At 41.2% G+C, this 21,700-nt stretch overlaps 1 protein-coding gene across 1 annotated transcript in view; it reads left to right on the forward strand.

Annotated features, from left to right (window-relative positions):
- Positions 1–7,008: 7,008 nt before the first annotated feature.
- Positions 7,009–21,700, forward strand: part of LOC311486165 (mucin-2-like) — a gene marked incomplete at its 5' end in the record, with an annotated part of 45,693 nt that continues 31,001 nt past the window's right edge. The window contains 7 exons of the mRNA XM_084541926.1: positions 7,009–7,604; positions 8,454–9,178; positions 19,454–19,513; positions 19,628–19,889; positions 20,188–20,302; positions 20,642–20,732; positions 20,820–20,926. Of these exons, the coding sequence (XP_084398052.1) occupies positions 7,009–7,604; positions 8,454–9,178; positions 19,454–19,513; positions 19,628–19,889; positions 20,188–20,302; positions 20,642–20,732; positions 20,820–20,926 (1,956 nt within the window). The remainder of the gene's footprint in view (positions 7,605–8,453; positions 9,179–19,453; positions 19,514–19,627; positions 19,890–20,187; positions 20,303–20,641; positions 20,733–20,819; positions 20,927–21,700) is intronic.

The following is a 21,700-nucleotide window of genomic DNA, read 5'->3' on the forward strand; positions in this document are numbered from 1 at the left end:
GGAGGAAGTTTTCACTATGTACCACATAAAAGATAAAAATATTACCATATACAACATGCAGGAAGAAATAGTCATTCCAAGAGAAGAACCAATAAGACAAGTGTTAAAAGTAAATGGACAGGATGTAACCTATGAAGTAGACACAGGCTGTGGCCATACAATAATGTCAGCGAGGGCATTTTACAGGTTATTCCGTGGTGTTAAAAAAAACAGGTTGCTCCGGTGCAAGATAAAACTGAAAAGCTACAGCGGTCATGTAGTACCAGTGTTAGGAGCAGCAAAAGTCAAAGTGGAACATGAAGGCAGTGCTAAGATGTTAGCAGTAGTGGTCGTCAGAGGTTCAGGGACCAGTTTACTGGGGCAAGGGTGGATGAAAGCTCTCAAGATAGATTGGAAAACTGTACATAAGATATAAGACAGAGAAGAACCACTACAAGAAGTACTGTTGAGACATGACACAGTATTTAAGGATGAGCTAAGGACGTTAAAAGGCTTTGCAGCAAAGATACATGTAGTTAGTGATGCGAAGCCCTGCTTCTACAAGCCAAGGTCAGTTCCTTTTGCAATGAAAAAGAAAGTAGAGCAAGAACGAGAGAGGCTCTTAGAGGAAAAAAATCATTGAACCAGTGAAATTTTCAGACTGGGCAGCGCCTATAGTACCAGTTCTAAAACCAGGCTCCAGAGCCAGGATTTGTGGGGACTATAAGCTAACAGTAAACAAAGTGTCACCCATTGAGCAGTACCCCATTCCTCGAATGGAAGATATGATAGCTTGTCTTACTGGGGGTGAGAAATAGACCAAGTTATACATGAGTCATGCGTATCAGCACACAAGGGACTTTTCACATACACAAGACTACCCTTTGGTGTGAGCTCCAGCCCAGCTATATTCCAGTGCACAATGGAGGGTGTGCTACAAGGAATCGAGAATGTGGCAGTATACCTTGATGACATCATTCTGACCGGAAAGAATGACAAAGATCATCTATAGACATTGGATCAAGTACTGCAACGACTGCAAAATGCTGGGCTACGCTTAAAAAGGAGTAAGTGTCAGTTCATGGAGACTGAAGTGACATTTTTGGGACACAAAGTGGACAAGACAGGGTTGCACTCACTGCCAGCCAAGGTGAAAGCAGTGCAGGAGGCTCCCGCACCTACATCAGTGACTGAGCTTAAAGCTTATTTGGGACTGCTGAACTTTTATAATAAGTTTCTGCCTAACTTGTCGACTGTACTAGCACCTATGCATAAGTTACTCAGAAAAGATGAAACCTGGGTATGGGGGCAAGAACAAAAAAAAGCTTTCGAAAAGTCAAAAGAGCTGCTACAATCAAGCAGTGTGTTACGATGAGAAGAAAGAACTGATACTTTCCTGTGATGCCTCTCCATATGGGGTTGGAGCGGTACTAGCTCACCGTATGGCAGATGGTGATGAGAAACCTATAGGGTTTGCATCACGCACACTCACCGCTGCTGAGAAGAATTATTCCCAACTTGATAAAGAGGGATTAGCTGTCATTTTTGGAGTGCAGTATTTTCATAAGTATCTGTATGGTAGAAAGTTTGCGATTTGTACAGATCATAAGCCACTGATAAGCTTATTTAAAGAGATGAAAGCTGTCCCACAGATGGCGTCTCAAAGAATAATGAGATGGGCTCTGCTGTTGAGGGCATATGAGTATGTCATATTTTACAGGGCCGGTAAAGACCATGGTAATGCTGATGCTCTCAGTCGACTTCCTCTGTCAGAGAAACCCATGGAGACAGAACCAGAGGAACATGTACTGATGCTGGAACAGAGCCCTCTGACAACATCAGAACAGCTGCGGCAATGGACAACTAAGGATCCTATACTCTCAAGAGTCCGTGAGTATGTTCTCAGAGGATGGCCTGATAATCTGGACAGTAACTATATGCCTTATAAACAGAGACAACATGAGCTCAGTGTACAGGATGGTTGTGTGCTGTGGGGAGCTCGCATCGTGATCCCAGTGAAGGGACAAGTTCTGCTGATGGAACAATTATCAATCACACATCAGTCACACCCAGGCATGAGCCGCATTAAAGGACTGGCCAGAGGCTACATGTGGTGGCCCAACATGGATGTGGACATTGAGAAAAAGATAAAGGCATGCCACACCTGTCAGGAACACAGAAAGGCACCTGCCTGTGCACCACTCCACCCCTGGGAGTGGCCTGAAAAGCCATGGAGAAGGCTACACATAGACTATGCAGGACCTTTCAGAATCAGAATCAGAATCAGAATCAGAATACTTTATTAATCCTTCAAGGAAATTGTTTTGTTGCTGTTGCTCCCAAAAAGTGACAGTTGCTAGTTGAATAAAGGTAATACAAAAATATATAAAAATAAGTAAGATGCATTTAAGGAACAATATTGCACAAGTATTCACAATATACAAAGGTAGAATTTGCAAATAAGTTAACAGCGTCTAAGTGTTAAAGAGTGACCAACACTCGGTGGGAGTTTGATGGCCACAGGCAGGAATGACCTCCTGTGGCGTTCTGTTGTGCATTTGGGTAGAATGAGTCTGATACTGAAGGTAGACTGGCTAGTGTGTTGTGGAGTGGGTGAGATGTGTTGTCCAGGATGGTCTTAACTCTTGCCAGCATCCTCCTCTCTGACACTGTGTTTAAAGAGTCCAACTCCACCCCGACAACATCACTGGCCTTGCGGATCAGTTTGTTCATGGGGAAAATGTTCTTAGTAATTGTGGATGCTCATTCAAAATGGTTAGAGGTCTACCCAGTAACTTCATCTACTTCAGCAACCACAATAAACTGTCTTAGGAACAGTTTTAGCACGCATGGTATTCCAGAGATGATTGTCTCAGACAACGCACAGTGTTTTGTCAGTGAACAAACCAGAGAGTTCATGACACGAAATGGAATAACACGTCACATCAGCACCGTATCATCCATCATCTAACGGGTTAGCTGAAGGAGCGGTGCAAACATTCAAAGAGTAATAGGGCACTGTTTAGCTATCGTATCACTCCACAGTCAACAACTGGACTGTCACCTGCTGAGATGTTGATGGGTATAAAATTGAGATGTACACTTGATCTCATACACCCAGATGTTAAAAAGAAGGTGGAAGCAAAACAAACAAGTCAGAAAGCACATCATGACAAACATGCTAGAGAACGCAACTTTGTGGCAGGAGATTCCATCTACACAAAGAACTATGGATATGGACCAAAATGGGTACCAGGACTGATACATGGGACTACAGGACCAGTTTCCTACACAGTGTTGCTAGGAGATGGAAAGCTGGTCAGACGACACGTGGATCAGCTGTTCAACGCAGTGTTTAGGCTATAATTAGGCTATGTCCTGACGTGCAGCCACTCTGACAATCAGCTGATTGTTGTCAGAGGGAGCGGAGTCATATCAACCAGCTGATCAGCATGTCACTGATTTCCGTCAGGCCCATCAGCTGGTGTATATATGTAGGTCAGGAGCGGTATGTGAGTTGCTCCTTTTTTTTTTGGTTAAGTAGATGCATGTTTTTTTGACCGTTTGAATCAAATAACTTTGTTTCAACATGTCAACCAAAAATACAAACAAAAAGGGACCCGTTGGAAAGTTGCACTTTTATTCGTCAAAAAACCTCCGCTGCTTTAAGAACCGTTCAAATTGTTTTTGGTCTGTGGACTCAAAACCCTAAACAACCTGTCAAACTACCACTCAAAGCTCCCTCACCGTATGCATCCATGTCTCCTTTTGTTTATGAATGAATGAATGAATGACGGGACCACTCCGCTTGGATGGACGTTGTCAACTGTGTTTAATGATGGTGCGTTCAAAGGATGTGAATTCAGTGGGAATTTCTGAAGAGTATGGAAAACGCCTTTGGACAAATACAAACAGCTATGCAAAGCAATGCAATTCATTGGAAGTTTGAAAATAAAGTGAAATACAAAAGGAGGACTTGGAGTCAAAATCAAAATACAAAATGGAGTCAAATGAAAGAACTGAGGACTTGGAGAGCTTGGAGAGTGACATTGAGAATGTGTTTGGGGAAAGGCTCAGGAGATTGAAAGCATCAAGGAGTGCAAAATTGGGTGCATTAACAATAAAGAGGAATGAAGTCAAAGAATTGATGAAAAATGTATGTAATGTTGAAGTTGTGAAATCTTAAATGGAAAATGAGTTTCTTAAACTTTTCAAAGAGGTGGAAGAATTGAATGATTTCATTCATGATTTAATGAGCACTCAGGATGCAAAAGAAGGAGAAATTGATCAGGTCGAATGGTACAAACCCAAGGCAGCTGCTTAAAAAGAATTCACAGATGAAGTGACAAAATGGACTGCTGCTCCTCCTGTATATGTGTCTGAGGAAAAGGATGTTAAATCAAAAATTATTACTCCACAGGACAGTGTTTCAAATGTGAAGAGTACACATTCAAAAGGATTAAAGAGGTCCTCACGATCTTCTATTGCATCTGCAAAGCTCAAACTGGAAGGACAAAAGGCTGAATTGTTGGCACGTGCAGCCATGCTTACTCAGAAACAAGCTCTGGAAAGAGAAGAAGCTATCTTAAAAGCAAAAAGGGAACAGCTTGAGCTGGAAACAGAAATAGCGGCTAATACAGCAAAACTGAGTATCATTAAAGAGTTTGAGCAACTACATGTTGCCCCACCCCCTTCAGGAGACGGGATGAATGATTACTTTGAAAATGGATTAATTGGGGACCCATATAATGAAATGAGTGAAGTGTACACTCAGGGAAAGGCCCTGCCTGCAAGTGCAACCCTGGAGCCTGCTAACGCACATACCAAGACAGACAGGCAAAAAACAATTATTCAGGTGAGCAAACCAGCTGCTGAAGATGTCGCTCCAGTTGAAATTAGCTCTCAAGTCGTTGCTCCAGCTGCTGCGTCCAGTGCTGTCACTGCCATAAATGACACACAACACATGCCAAGAGGTACAAGATATCAACGTCAGCAGACATCTTCTGTATCAAGCTCCGGCACATCTTCTGGTATACAGGCAGACGGCAGGAGTAACTTGCTAGACATCATGGAAAGACAGCATGTCATCACAGAAGCACTTGAAAGGCAACAGAAAGCTCTTCATTACCTCCACTCAGTATTCCCACTTTCAATGGAAATCCTTTGGATAACAGTTTTTCATCAGAGCTTTTGAACATGGTATAGAGGAGAAGACTGAGAACAGCAAGGACAGACTGTACTTTTTGGAACAGTGTACTGTCGGCCAACCAAGAGAGCTTGTACGTAGTTGTCAATATATGCAAGCAGATAGGGGATATACAGAGGCAAAAAGACTGCTAAAACATTATTATGGGGATGAATACCAGATTGCTATGGCTTACATCGACAAGGCCCTGCATTGGTCACCTATCAAAGCTGAAGACCCAGAAGCTTTAAAGGCATTTTCAGTGTTTCTTAACGGCTGTCTTAATACAATGGAAACAGTGGACTACATGGAGGAAATGGATTATCCAGCTAACATGAGGGCTGTTCTCTCTAAACTCCCATACAAGTTGAAAGAGAAGTGGCGGGTTAAAGCTTGTGATGTACAAGACAAAGAGAACAGGAGAGCCAAATTTGTAGATCTGGTAAACTGGCAAGAATTCTGTCTCATCCAGTGTTTGGAAACCTAAAAGACAGTCCCATGATTAAACCAAGCCACACATTTGTCCCTGCTATCAGCATGAAAACTAAACAAAGTAAAAGTGGTTTTGCCACAAGTGTCACAGCAGTATCTCAACCAACCTTAAAGGAACCGTATGTAAGAAATGTATTTCAATTAATCACAAAATGGCCCTGATATGTCACTAGACATGAAGAAATCATGTTCATTTCAAATACTTATATCACTGACAACAGTGGTCCGGCCAGGATATTGTCATTTAAAAGTGAAAGTTGCAGCCCTCAACTGATGTTGATGTTGTCATGTTGTGTTTTGGCCTGAGGGTGTCAAGCTATCTACTAATCACGAAGTCAGTAGAGTTTCGTCTTCCGGGTTGCCAGCTCTGCTCTAGTTACCACAGCTGCAGCTACGAACGTGTCGGATAAAACATGTATAACGTTACTAAACCTAAAAGACCTCGTTATGAATACGAAATACGTCGTGACAAAGTCCGGAATGGCATGGAATTGACCCTCGACTTTTGGATGCTATATTCTACCATGTTTGTTGGTATAGGCTAAAAGCCCCGTGCTTCCGTACATATAGACAGTGGATTTTCCATGGTCGCCCGTGCTAAATGCGTTCATAAAAAGCTTTATATCGCACCACTAGCAAGGTATGAAAACAATCTGTGTTCCGACTGAAATGTGGTATTACAGTACATCTTTACGAAATATTTGGCTAATCGCCATTAGTAAATTTTTGCGACACATAATTACTTCGCAAAACATCTCTCATGAAGCATAAACTTTATTAACAGAAAAAAAGTAGGACTCGTCACTTGCCATTGGAAGCTCCTTGTAGCAGCCTACGTTCCTGCTGGATCCTGCAGCTTAGCTGGCAACCTCGAGTCAGGGGGGAGGGGGAGGGGATACACCGTTCTACAGTATTTTGAAAGTGATTGCAGTACCAGTTTTGGCCAGTTTTGGCCACAATCCTACATAGGGGTGGGCGGTACACCGGTGTCAAGGTCATCACCGGTGTGACATTGCGCCACGACATGGATTTTGCAATACCGTCAATACCGTAATAAATCAGTTGTGCGCCTTGAACGGCTGCATTTACATCAATAATAGCCTAATTCTAAACAAGGCATTAAATTTTCTTCAAAAGTTCAGTTATGGTCTGAATACCTGTCCTTATATATATTATATATCTTGTTACAAATAAAAAAGTAAAACATATTCGTATCAGCTTTGCAGGTGGTAAAAAGGGAGTGGCCATTAAATTAGCGTAACGAGCACTTAACCTGGGTAATCAATAAAGAAACGACTGGTGAAACATCGCGAAGAAAGGTCGGGCCTGTAGCCTATATTATCTGAAAAGAGATGAGTGGAGTGTCGGAACCAGACGGAGAGACCGAGGCCGCTGGAGAGGAAACTCTCGTTCCAAAAAGAGGAGGCACCTCCGTTATTTGGAACTGGTTCGGTTTTAAATCATCCGACACGGAGCAAACTAAAGTAATATGCAAGGTTTGCCGCCGTGTTGTGACAGCAAGAGGTGGAAACACAAGCAACCTGTTTCATCATTTAAAAAACACGCACGTCCGTGAATATGAAGAGGCAACCCGGGCCAAAATGAGCGCAAGTGGGACCAGCAGCACCAGCGGAGCACGTCCCAAGACTACACAGCTTTCACTGCAGGCATCGTTTACTGCTGCTACACCTTACGACAAGAGTAGTAAGAAATGGAAAGATATTACCAGGGCAATTGCGCTATATATCGCAAAGGACATGGTGCCCATTCAAACCATAGAGAGAGATGGCTTCAGACATGTGGTTCACACTCTGGACTCAAGATACGAGCTGCCTGGTCGGAAATTTTTTACCCAGAAGTGTCTGCCAGAGCTGTACACGGCGGTACGGGACAGAGTCATGAACGAAATTCGCCACCTTGAAGCCCACTCGGCCACTACTGATTTATGGTAAAGCGGGACTACTGAGCCATACATTAGCCTCACCATCCACTTCATTGACGATGTCTGGAAGTTGCGCAGCAGATGTCTACAGACCACCTTCTTCCCCGAAGGTCACACCGGAGCAATAATTGCGTTAGGACTGCAGGATGCACTTTCTGCCTGGGGCTTGGATGAAGCGCGTCTGGTGTGCATGACAACTGACAGCGGTGCAAACATGGTGCGCGCTCTGGAAATCAATAAATGGATGAGACTCGCATGTTTTGGACACAGACTGCACAACGCTATTGGTAAGTTACACTATCTAAACCTAACATTTCATATTCAGAAAATTTGTCAAGTCCTTTTCTGTTTGTATTAAAAAAAGGAAACAAAAACAAATTAAAGGCCACCACATTAGTATTGTATTGTTCATTGTTAGTATTGTTTAGCCGTGATTCATCTGGGGACCGAATCAGAAAGTAAAAAAAAAAAAAAAAAAAACATAATTATAAAATACAAATATCATCAGATTATATGAAAAATATTATTAAAAATATGTACAATATATATGTGTTTAAAATGAAAAAGCTGTACTATTTGTGCAGGAATGTGCAAAATAGTGACCAACATACATACAATATGTAGGCCTGTTAGATTTGTAATAGCCTAATGTTCAGTGTGTCCATACAGTAAATACTTGTGCTGCTCTACAGTTAATGGTTTATTAAGTTTTTCAACTATGATAACCTACTTTTCCACTTATGCTAATATCTTTATTCGTTCTTTTTACTTCCCAGAGAGGAGTGTCCAACATGATGCTCGAGTTGCACGGGCCACAGGTATGTGCAAAAAAGTGGTCAGCACATTCTCCTACAGCTGGAAAAAGAAGAAGGCCCTGACCAGTGCACAGAGAGAGCTGAACCTGCCAACCCACAAGCTGGTCACAGAATCCCCAACAAGGTGGGGGTCCCGTGTCAAAATGATGGAAAGGGTGTTGGAGCAGGAGAAGGCCATCACTCAAGTCCTGGCAGCAGACCAAAAGTCACGTCATCTTCTACCCACCTGGCAAGACATTGAGGTGTTGGAGGCCATAACCAAAGCACTGAAGCCTCTGCAAGATTTTACAGATGCCTTGTCAGGAGAGGAGTATGTTAGTGTCTCCTATGTTAAGCCAGTTCTCCATCTACTCAATTCAAACATTTTGAAGCTGGAAGAAGACAAAGCAGGACTGTGCGAGGACATCAAGAAGAGGGTCCTGGATTATTTGAATGAAAAATACAAAGATCCTGCCACTGACGAGCTGCTCACCATGGCAACATTCCTGGACCCACGGTTCAAGACCACCTACATGTCACCTGAAAAGTTGGAGGAAGTAAGGAGCAGAGTAGCTACAGAAACCAAAGCACTGGAGGAGAAGACAGCCACAGATGCCTCTTCCACAGAGGACCAAAGCGAGAGGGAAACTAGCACTGCTCCTGCACAACTGAAAAAGCCCAAGAACACCCTGGGAAGTTTCTTCAAAAAGTGTAGCAGTGCCCCACCAAAGCAGCAGGGCATTGACATGGAGCTAGATGGCTACCTGCTGATGGTGACGGCTGACAGTGACTCTGATCCACTGGAGTGGTGGCGTCTCCAATGTTCCCACTTCCCTCGCATTAGCCGTCTGGCAAAAAAATACTTATGCATCCCAGCCACAAGCTCACCCTCCGAGCGTGCATTCAGCACAGGGGGCAATATTGTAACAAGCTCCAGGGCATCACTGAAGCCAGAAAATGTTGACAGGCTAGTGTTCCTGGCAAAGAACTTGAATGTCTAGTTTCATCAGAGTTCAGATGAAGAGAGAGTTAGTTTTTGTGAAAAGTACACATTATTACACTGTTCGTGTGTTATTACACTGCTATTTTTTGTTTTGTCGTACACTGTTGAGTAAGATCTTTAGTTTTTTTGCAAAATAAATATGTTGAGAATGCATAATACTCTCCCATGTCTCTTTTTGATAAGGATACCTACCATTTACTTATTATATTATAAAAATATTAACTTTATTCACATAAAGGGACAGGACAGGCTACTCCTCCCAAAACGTACAAAAAAAAAAGTAATACCGCGATATTATACCGTCACCGTTCAAAAGATGAAAAATACCATGATATTAATTTTAGGTCATATCGCCCACCCCTAATCCTACATACGGTTCCTTTAAAGCATGTTAGCAAATTGCCATCAAACCTATGCACATATTGTCAAGGAGAACACAAGCTTGCTGCCTGCCTTCAGATTCTCAAGAAAACGCATAAAGAGAAGTTGGAATTTCTCAAGACTAGAGGGCTGTGTTTTGGGTGTTTGGAGAAAGGACACATGAGTAAAGGATGCAAACAGAGACTCACCTGCAAACAGTGTAAATTGAATCACCCTACTCTCCTTCATATTGCAAGCAAAGAAAAGGAAAGGACTGTTACAAGCGCATCCAGTGCATTAGTGGATATGGATGAAAGTCGAGGAGGGAAGGATACTGGGGCCGGTGAGCCTGAGGGCACCCTAGCTGTTGTTCCTGTAAAGGTGAAAACAAAAAAAAGGTAGCAACACAATAACAGCATATGCCATTCTTGACCCAGGCAGTACTGCCACCTTTTGCACTGAAGCAATCCTCCAGCAACTTCAAATAACAGGACGAAAGGCAGAAATACTTCTGTGAACAATGAACAGGGAGGAATCAACTAAAACATCTATTGCATGGGACTTGGAAATTTGTGGCCTGGAAAATGATCAGTATGTGGAACTTCCACATGTATTCACACCAAATAAAATTCCAGTAAAGAAAGAAAACATTCCATCCCAGGAGGATGTGGATCAATGGTCGTATTAAAGAGAAGTTAAAATCTCTAAAATTGATTCAGATGTTGGATAGCTGATTGGATGTAATGTGCCCAAGGCTTTGGAGCCATGGAAAGTAATAAACAGCCAAGGGAATGGCCCGTACGCTGTTAAAACTATCCTGGGTTGGACGATAAATGGACCATTAAGAAAAATGGATGATAAACATACTGGAAATCCTGTTGTCACAGCAAACAGAATCTCAGTCATACAAGTTGAGGATTTGTTGCAGCAGCAAATTAAGTTGGACTTCCCAGAACATCAACATAAGGAACGTTCAGAAATGTCTATGGAGGATCACAGGTTTCTGGAAAGTGTCTCCAAAACTGTCACATTAGTGGATGGACACTATTGTATTGGACTGCCATTAAAGGATGAAGGACTTGAGTTTCCAAACAATCGATGTGTGGCTGAAAAAAGCTTTAAATTTAAAACGAAAGTTTCTGCGGAACAGCAAATTCTACCAAGAATACAAAGACTTCATGGTAGATATTCTGAACAAGGGTTTTGCCATCAAAATGACACCTGAAAAAAAGATTAAAACAAGTCAAAGCAAAAGGATCTGGTATATACCACACCACGGAGTCTACCATCCAAAAAAGCACAAACTGCGAGTCGTGTTTGATTGTGGAGCATCCTATCAAGGCACATCTCTGAATGCACATCTTTTGCAAGGTCCAGACTTAACAAATAGTCTGGTTGGTGTTCTCACAAGATTTAGGCAAAAAAACATTGCATTCATGGCAGACATAGAGGCCATGTTTCATCAGGTCAAGGTGCCAGAGGATGATACTGATCTACTCCGGTTCTTGTGGTGGCCTGATGGAAACCTCAGTAACGAGTTGGAGGAGTACAAGATGGTTGTGCACATCTTCGGTGCAACATCCTCGCCCAGCTGTGCAAACTTTGCCTTGCAACAGTGTGCAAGGGACAATATGGATGGATTTAGCACTGAAACAATCTCCACTGTGCTAAGGAAGTTTTATGTGGATGACTGTTTAAAATCAGTGGAAAATGACAAAGAGGCATTAAAAATCGCTCATGAGCTCTTGGCTTTGTGCAGTAAAGGTTGTTTCAAGCTGAACAAATGGGTTAGCAACAACAGAACCCTGCTTCTTTCAATACCAGAGGATAGTCGATCTAAGGAAATGAAAGACCTGGACTTGATCAAGACATCCTGCCCGTAGAAAGAGCCTTAGGAGTGCAGTGGTGTACTGAAACTGATTCATTTGAATTTAAGATCAATATACAGGAAAAAACACTTACCAGAAGAGGTATTTTGTCCATGGTGAGCTCCATTTACGACCCTCTCGGTATGTTGGCCCCTGTCATCCTTCCTGCTAAGCAAATTCTGCAAAAATTAACTGGACTGAGACTTGGATGGGATGAAAGGATCCCAAAAGAATTTGAAGAACAGTGGTTCAGGTGGTTACATGACTTCCAATTGCTAAAATACTACAAGGTGAAAAGATGTATTAAGCCATATGATTTTGGACAACCAGTCACAGCACAGCTTCACCACTTTGGGGATGCTAGTGAAAGTGGTTATGGTACAGTCTCTTACCTTCGATTAATGAACAAGTGAAGGTACTTGCAGTAAGTGTTAGCACCCCTGAAGACTGCAATGATACAGTCAATAAGTTGCTCATGCATTACTCACAATGGCATCGCCTCAAGAAAGCTGTTGCGTGGGTCCTACATATTAAAGCTATACTGAGAGCCCGCCTAAGAATAACAGCTATGAAAAAGAACGCCTCTCTGTTGAAAATTTTACAAAGGGCAGAAGTTGAAAACATTGAGTTTTGTCAATCCACGTCATTTATGGATGAGATGAATGCATTGAAGAAAGGATTTGGAGTGAAAAAGAGCAGTCACCTTCACAAACTCTCACCCATTATGCAGGATAACCTGATCAGAGTTGGTGGTAGGCTGATGAGGTCCGCAATGCCATCTGAGGCCAAAAATCCAATCATTCTACCCACAAACCACCATGTGACTCAATTTCTCATCAGACATGTTCATGAGAATATAGGACATAGTGGAAGGAGTCACACACTCTCACATTTGAGGCAGAAATATTGGATTCCTGGTGGAAATTCGGCTATCCGGAAGGTCATCTCAAAATGGGTCACCTGCAGGAAACTAAGTGGAGTAAGAGGAGAGCAATTCATGGCACACTTGCCAGAAGAAAGAGTCACACCAGATGACCCACCCTTTACAAATGTGGGTGTGGACTTTTTTGGCCCATTTGAATTGAAACGGGGAAGAGTCACAATCAAGCGTTATGGTGTGATTTTTACCTCTCTGAACATCAGAGCAGTTCACCTAGAGCTTGCACACAGTCTCAACACTGACTCATTTATTAACGCCATCAGGAGGTTTGTTGCAAGAAGAGGCCCTATTAAAGTAATGAGATCAGATAACGGGACCAATCTGGTTAGAGCTGAGCGTGAACTGAAAGAATCAATACAAAGTTTAAATCGCACACAAATTCAAAACAAACTTCTGGACAAAGGCATAAGTTGGATATTTAACCCACCGTCAGGTTCACATCATGGAGGAATCTGGGAAAGACAGATTAGAACCATTCGACGCATTCTCAATGCCTTAATGCAGCAACAAACGCTTGATGAGGAAGGGCTCACCACCCTGTTCTGTGAAGTGGAGGCAATCATAAATGACAGGCCTATCACTAAAGTGTCTAATGACCCTGGAGATTTGGAGCCACTTACACCAAACCATCTTTTGTTACACGAAACAAAGCCTTTTCTACCACCAGGCATATTTGACCCAAATGATTGTTACGGATGAAGACGGTGGCGTCAAGTACAATACATGGCAGATTTGTTTTGGAAACGATGGACAAAAGAATATTTACCTGACCTCCAAGAATGACAAAAATGGACAACGACAAGTGCAGGTTCAGACCAAAACCAGCACACCGTGTCGACCCATAACAAAGCTTGTTCTGCTGTTGGAGGCCAAAAATGGACTGTAACATCGCCCCCCCCCCCCTTATTTTTTTTTTTTTACACACACACACACACACTCACTGCACCCATGGACTATTTATTCATGTGTTGAAGATGGACATTACATGAAATGGACTTTATATCATTGACATGAATTTAAAAAAAAAAAAAGAGGGTTGTTGACATGTATTGGCTCTATTATATATTATTTGTAATTGTCATGAGATGTTCTATGTCAATTAGGGGCCGGGATGTTGGAGCCAAAATTATATTTTGGTAATTTGAAGAATCTTGGTAAAATTATTATTATTGTTACTTTATTATTTTGAATTGATTCTGGCCGAAATTGATGATTCGTTAAATTAGGCTATGTCCTGATGTGCGGCCACTCTGACAATCAGCTGATTATTGTCAGAGGGAGCGGGGTCATATCAGCCAGCTGATCAGCATGTCCCTGATTTCCGTCAGGCCCATCAGCTGGTGTATATATAGGTCAGGAGCGGTATGTGAGTTGCTCCTTCTTTTTTTTGGTTAAGTAGATGCACGTTTTTTTTGACCGTTTGAATCAAATAACTGAGTTTTTCTTTGAGTTCATTTATTACATTTTGTTTTGTTACTTTCAACTTGACACTGCTGTGTGTGCTGCTACTGGTAAGGGAATCTTGTTTATTAAGAAGAAATGGACAATAAATATAACTAAAAGGAATCGTGGACTCAGTTCATTTTTTAAACATGTCAACCAAAAATACAAACAAAAGTTGCACTTTTAACCACTTCTATGCCGAGTTGGATCAACATGCCACCCGTCTTCAGAGCTTGTTCAGGAATAAAGCTGCACGAACGGGCAGAGTAGCAGAAGTTTTGGACCTTTAGGAGAGTTGGTTACGCTTCTTGATGCTTGATAGTGATACTACAGTGGATTATATTTGTTAGAACTCTCATCTCTGCAGTTATGGGAGGGTTTTCCTTGTGATGTATAGTATTAAAGAATATGTTCTCACACTCAGGAACAAGTTGACATCCACGTCAAACGTGCTGCTGTCCTGACACCAGGTTTCTGAAACTCTGGGATGTAAGTCAATATTATGTGTAGCCTATAAGCATAACAATGTGATCATCACACTACAATACAACAATAATAATGTGCCAAATGTCTGCACAAGATGAGAAATACTATAAATGTTTACCTGACTGTATGTATGAGAAGGAATCATTCTTAGTCTCTAAATTGTACTACATTTTCATAAGAACTGTTTCAAGTGTTAAATTAGCAAAATCAGCCAAGCTTGAATGGAAAAATGCCAGGTGCCAGACTTGAAGCTACAACTTGAGTGAATTCTGAGCTGCAGATATAAAATGCTGTCACATGAGAACACAATGTTCTGTAATGAAGATAAACATCGGTTTTATTTCACATTTCATATTGATTGATCATTGTGAAACAAACCATATTTATGGATTGTGATTAATGTTTGACTCTTTGGCTGTCTTCTGATATGTTACTGACACATTATTCATCAAATGACTTTTTTAGATCGTTCAGACAATCTTGGGTAATGGGTAACTTTTGTCTGTTGTCCAGGCATCTGAGTGTAATGAACCAACCATCAGTGACGTACCGGTTGGACTCCTCTTGAGCGGTGCAAATGCAACAGATGCATTGTTCTCCAAACCAGAGAAGATTGCGGTTGTCATTGAGGGTAATGCTGTTATTGAGTTGCCCACATTGGCTGAAGCATTTGTCATGCTTTTTGCACTGATGTATGCCCTGCATTTAAGTTACCCAAAAGACTTGGCCAATACCTTTGACTTTATCCAGAAAGTTTTGATGGGCCTGGAAGATGGGATGTTGAGGCCCAGGGTGTTGACCCTTAAAAATGACCTTTTTGCAGTGGAGTAAGGTATGTCTGAAAAGACAGCAGTGCCTGTGCTTATAAAAAATTCTCAATATTGTAATTTAATGACCAGGTTCCGTCTGGTCTGCAAAAGTTGAAGATGTTTAAAACTTCTTGCCATACATTCTTTGTTGTTTATGGCTTGTATTGTTCCTAAAATGACTGAGTGTTTTTAAGTAATTTTTTACTTACTGTTGATAAAATGGGGACTTGCATTTTGTCTGTGTTCATGTGTTTTTTAGTGTTACTGAGAGTATTTGAATTTTGGGATTGTGAGTTAAAGAAACGTAAAAATAAATGTAATCTGTTTCAAAAAATGATTTAAGTTCAAGTATAAGCTACTTAATCAATACCTATCCTTATACTTATTATTTAGTTACTTTTACTCAAAATTTTTGATGTAATCAGTTTTTAAAAGAAAATGAGTTGAATTAACTTATCGGGTTTTATTTATCAGGTAGCAAATGCTATGACGATGAAAGAAGAGTGAGACTTGTACAGATATCGTTGGCAATTAAGCTGGTAAGATGACTGGGACCCTTTTGATATGATATCTCCCTAAATGGGAGATATCATATCAGTTTCACTTTAGCACTCCACGAAACCTTTGGTCCAATTTTCAGTGAAAGCAGAATGAAACTGTTCTGCATTATGGTTTTTGTTCATTTGAAGAGTGAGACTAATGCAGATATTGTTGACAATTAAGCTGGTAAGATGACTGAGACCCTTTTGATATGATATCTCCCTAAATGGGAGATAGAAATTAACGTCAGGTTGTTCAGATTAGGTATTTCATACATATGTCCTACAGAGACAATAATTTGTCTGTGGGGAAATGCCTTGGGACTGGCATACATACCCATGTCAATCTGAAAACAGGCCAGTGAAACACTGATGCTTTGACTTATAGCAAATACAAAAGAAAGTTCAGAAATTTCAGAGCATCAACCTGATCAATTTCATAACGTCTGTGACCAGCATTGGGCATCATTATTTTTTCTGGACTGCGATGCTTGATGTCAAAGCAGTCTGACTGTAATGGTGGAAAGGGGTAAAAGCATTAGCAGCAGCAGGAGAAGTAGATGCAAATGCAATTGACAGCAGCTGATGGATGGTGCAGCAGCTATGCCTGATCTTCCATAGGGCCATCTGACATCTCAGCAATCTGTGAAAGGCCTGAGACTGATCATTTGCAGTTGGCTGATGGAGTTCCATTCTGGAAGAATTCTTGACTAGAAAAGTACCACCTGCAGCTCTACAGTGATGTCCCACACACATCAACTGGGATTTCATCTTTCCAGTCCTCACTGATGTGTAGGTATTCAGTTAGCAGTGCAATGGATATCTTGAAGGAGGCCAGTGCGGCATGTGCCACATCATCAAATGAACTCTAATATGACCTGAAACAAAGACCAAATTGGATCATTTTCAAGATCATGCCAGGCCTTATCTGGCACAAACACAGTTGCAAATGAAACATAAGTTATGACAAACGCCTAGTGGCAGAGAATGTTCCAGGAAGGGGCAGAAAGGTGACCTCCTTTTGTTGCTGTCTCTTTGTCAACTCACATATACAAGATCCCTTTAGAACTCTTGATATCTTCCAAGTAAAAATGTGAGTGAATGGATCAGTGATTTTTTTGTGGACATGGGTTTTAGCAGAAGGGAATGGTACAGAACTGAAGCCAAGGCTGAGAGCAAAGCTGATATTGACTAGCGAGAGCCCCACGCACTCAGCAGGTGATGGGTGAACATGATGGGATGTGAAGATATTGTCAGAGACAGGTGCAACATCCTGGTCAATGGATTGCCACAATTGTTCTCAGAGAGGTCTTCAACGAGTTCTGTGGATTTCATGGCTTGATTTTTATCTTTATTTGCAGAGTGGATCGTGGGACTTTTTGGGCAACTGTAAACACTGTATAAGTTTCCGCATAAAAACAGGATTCATACGGCATACAGCACAAGTGAAAATAATTTGTTAATTAGCACTGCTGTGTGGATGGAATGGCCACACCCATGACTGTACAACAAACACCATACTTACTTCATCAACCCACGTCACAACACCACACTATCTCATTTGGGTGGACGGTAAAACTATACTAATGGTTCTTTAACGAGCCTGGGTGAATTTTGGTAATCGCAGCCTTCCACTCACACTGAGTCACTGTAAAGTCTTTCTATTGTTAAAGATGCAAAAACAAACAAAAGGGAAAAGTGGTAATCACTCATAGATCTGAACACACCATGGATAGATTTAGGCTTTGAGTCAAAATATGATAAAGCAAATACAAACACTCAGAAGTATTTGTTAAAGTCTTTATTCGTCTTATTCATTCATTTTCTATACACAGTTGTTTCTGTTAAGGGTCGCGGGGGTCTGCTGGAGCCTATCCCAGCTGTCATCGGGCGAGAGGCAGGGGTACACCCTGGACAGGTCGCCAGTCCATCGCAGCTAACACACAGAGACAGACAACCATTCAACAAACTCCACACAGACAGGCCAGCCGGCCCATGGATTCGAACCAGTGACCTTCTCGCTGTGAGGGATCAGTGCTAACCACCTCGCCACTGTGCCGCCAATTTGTCTCATATCATTATAAATTCCATAACTGGTAATAATGCTGGTCTATTATTCCCACAGGTCTAAATTAGATTTGGTTGTTCTGGGTGTTTCTACTTGAACATTCAGTGCCAAAGCTGTTGAGCCTCTGAGCGCGCCTCAGACAAAGACAAAGCCTTTGCTTTACTTTTTAGTGGCTATTTCCACAGGTACAAATCACATTCATCTACTCAGAAACAGTGTTTATAGCATATATTGCATTTAGACTGTATCATCTGTGTACATCAAAGATGAAAATGAATGTGTTAGAGGAGGCAGGTTTGATTCTTGATTCTTGATTTGAACAGCTTATCCAGATCAGTAGACTTGAATTTCTTTGACTAATAGGAACCTCTGTACAGCATAGAATTAAATTATTTTTAAAATATAATAACACTTTTTTTTTAAAGCAAGAAGTTCCAGAAGCTTAAAGGTAAAGTTTAAATGTGTTCAGACAGACAGTAATCTCCAACATTCTGGTTAAATATGAACCAGATAACACATAGGTAAAATGGTGAGACAATAGTATGGAAAATATTTCTTCGAAAGTTTCTTCTAAAATAAATCAAACCACGTAATTGCTTGCCTCTACCAACCAACCAATTTACCATAAACATTACATCCATGTCTGTCTTTTGAAGGGGTTTAATAAAATGCACATGAGAATGTCACCACACTGACATGTAGTACTCCCGTGTATAACTTCCAGTGAGAAACATTCTTTATCAGAGACTATTTCACTGCATGAGGCAACAACAATCAGCTGGTGGATTCCAACTGGGTGAAATTTTGTTAGTGGTATGCATTCTGTAGCTATGGACGTGTTTTGTACAGTCACAGTGAACTTTGACAACTAACTAAGAGTTAAATCTTGAATGGAACCAACAAATGGTCAGAATAGTGGATTTTCAAAATTTCAAAAACTTTAAATGCTGGATTTACGTCCAAAAGCTGGCCTTTGTGAACAGAATTCCTGTTCCAGAAAGTTAGTTTTGTTGATGGAACCAAAATGCAGTGTTCAAACCACACTGGGTCTGATGCACACCATGGCCGTCATGGCTGTAGATGTCTGTATGAGTATCGATGGTGCTTTTAGATGTTAGACCGTCTTCATCACACATGCGAGGTGACCATCTGTTTGCCAGTCTGTACCTTGTAGGTCATATCAGGAGTGTGGAGGGGAATGAACAAGGATTACGGAAACAAACAGAACACAGGGCAGGACCCGCAATTATGAATCACTACATGAAGGTATGGGAATGCCACTCCTTCACCTGCCAAGACCTTGCCCCCAGTATAAAGGACTGGACTTTCTTTCCATCTTTCACAGAGTTAACGCAGAGAAGCAAATGGATATGGCTAACAAGTGGCTGCTATGGCTGAGCCTATCTGCCATCGTAGCTGCTTTGCACAGCGGTACGTACATTTTTCATCCATGTGTTACAGCAAAGTTCAGCCTTATTATGCTATAATGTGGTTTGAGATGTGATTACTGTTTATCTAACAAATAGCTCTTAACTGTTTCAACAGAGGCAAAGTCTACTGTGAAAACGGTCTCCTCCATGTCCCAGATTCCTGAACAAATAACAGGTGAGCTTGTTGTTGGACTTCACTTTGTTATCATCTATGCAGTGTGAGGATTCATTTTCGCAGGTGAAGACCAAAAATGCGGTTCTCTGTTCACATCCTGATCTGTCTTTACAGATGTGAGTCCCATCCACAATGGCCAGGTTTGCAGTACGTGGGGCAACTTCCACTACAAGACCTATGATGGGAGTATTTTCCAGTTGCACTCGACCTGCAACTACATCCTGACTTCCTCCTGTAGAAACACTTACAACGACTTCAACATCCAAATTAGAAGACAGGAGGTTGACGGCTATCCTACCATCAAAAACATCATTCTGAAGCTGGAGGGCGTATTCGTGGAACTCTCCAAGGGCTCAGTGATAGTTGATGGGACTGTGTGAGTTGGCGTTAAAAAACCTTTAAACCCTGTTCACCCTGCCTGCATAACTCATTGCTTCAGAATGAATGGTATAATTCAGTCTTATTCCATAATGTCTCTTAACATCCAAAGGGCTTTATCAGTTATTAGAACAGTACCCATGTAGAACCTAACCACATTAGGCACAGATGTTAATTTTCCTAAAAACACTGGCATATACTGTCACCTTGGAAATATTCCAACATGGTGAGCTACCATTTGATGAAAGTTAGAAAATGTTCATATATTGTGACTTCTTTTTTCCTTCTTTTTGCAGAGTCGTCCTACCATGCAGTCAAACAGGAGTACAAATTGAGAAAACTCCCACCTACATCAAAATCAAAGCAAAACTTGGACTTGTTGCTATCTGGAATGAGGAGGACTCTTTTCTGGTGTGATTCTGACTACACAGAAAATTATTCTATTCTCTTTACAAAGGCTTAGGCTGCACACTAAAGTAGTGAGATTTTTATGAAGTCATCTTTCTTAGACTGTATGTGAAAGACGGACGTAGCAACTGTCACACTGGTTTGTGGATGTCTGATTATAGATTTAGCCAGAGATTTTTTGGAGGGACCTAGGGACCATTAGTGTTAATGCACTTTAAGATACTTTAGCATTGGCCAAATTAACATTTCAGATTGGGTGGCTACGTCAATTTTTTAATATCCATTAAACCTTTCCCACAGCTCCTAGCTAGTGTTTCAACTGACTAATTGTTGTTCTCACAGGTGGAGCTAGACACAAAGTACAGGAACCAAACTTGTGGTCTTTGTGGAGACTTTAATGGGCTCCAGATTCACAATGAGTTCTACAGTCATGGTAAACTATGAACCACATTAAACAGTCAGTCAGTTCAGGCAGGGTCACAGAACTAAATATGATTTTTTTTTTCTATCTCTCAAACAGGTGTGAAAATTTCCCCCATGGATTTTGCTGCCTTCTGGAAAATGGATGGTCCAACTGAAACCTGTTCTGGCTACACTGTGGAAACAACAGAAAGCTGTGACGATTTGGTGAGACTCCACTTTAATCAGAGTGGCAACTTTGAATTCTTTCCTCTGTATTACAGTATTTAACTGATAATAACAAAAAAATAACATATTACCAACGTGTTTTGCAAAGTCAGCAAGCTTAAGGTTTCAAGCTTTCGAGTAAGAAAAAGCTAAGTTTGTATGCACTGTTATTTACTGAAACTGTAATAAAGTTTTATTTTTGAAATGGATAAAGTGCCAACATGCCCCATGCTTGTCAGTATGCATAGAAATTTAGGGGCCAATCCCTCCGCAGGTGGCTCCCACCACTGCATATTGTCCAATGTTCTTATAACTAACTATATGTATAAGGCACATGTGGTTAACTGATCATATGTCCATCTTGTTGACACTGGATTGATTGGTTGACATTAACTCTGCATCAGAAAAGAACTGAGGTGGAAATGACAAATTTGCTGCAATCTCACAATATATATAGTATATCTGACTCTGATTTTGTGCTGTTGATTAACACACAGTCACTGTAGATGTTAAGAACATATTCTTCACTCTATAAATCAACCCTTGAACCTTAATTAAACCATGCTTTCCATAGATTTAAGTTAAACCTTAGATGCCATGGCCTCTACAACCGTTTTGGTAAATTCAGGATTCTGCAGCTGGGTTCACACATCATCTGTGATAATGCAATTTATATGACCATGCAACTTTAACCCAGACAACACAGAAGCCAACAGCTAATCTAGTAATGAATCACATCTTAGTCCACTAAGCATGCATATCAGTTGAATCCCC

Source organism: Chelon labrosus (genome assembly GCF_963514085.1).
Source record: "Chelon labrosus genome assembly, chromosome: 3".
Lineage (NCBI taxonomy): Eukaryota > Metazoa > Chordata > Actinopteri > Mugiliformes > Mugilidae > Chelon > Chelon labrosus.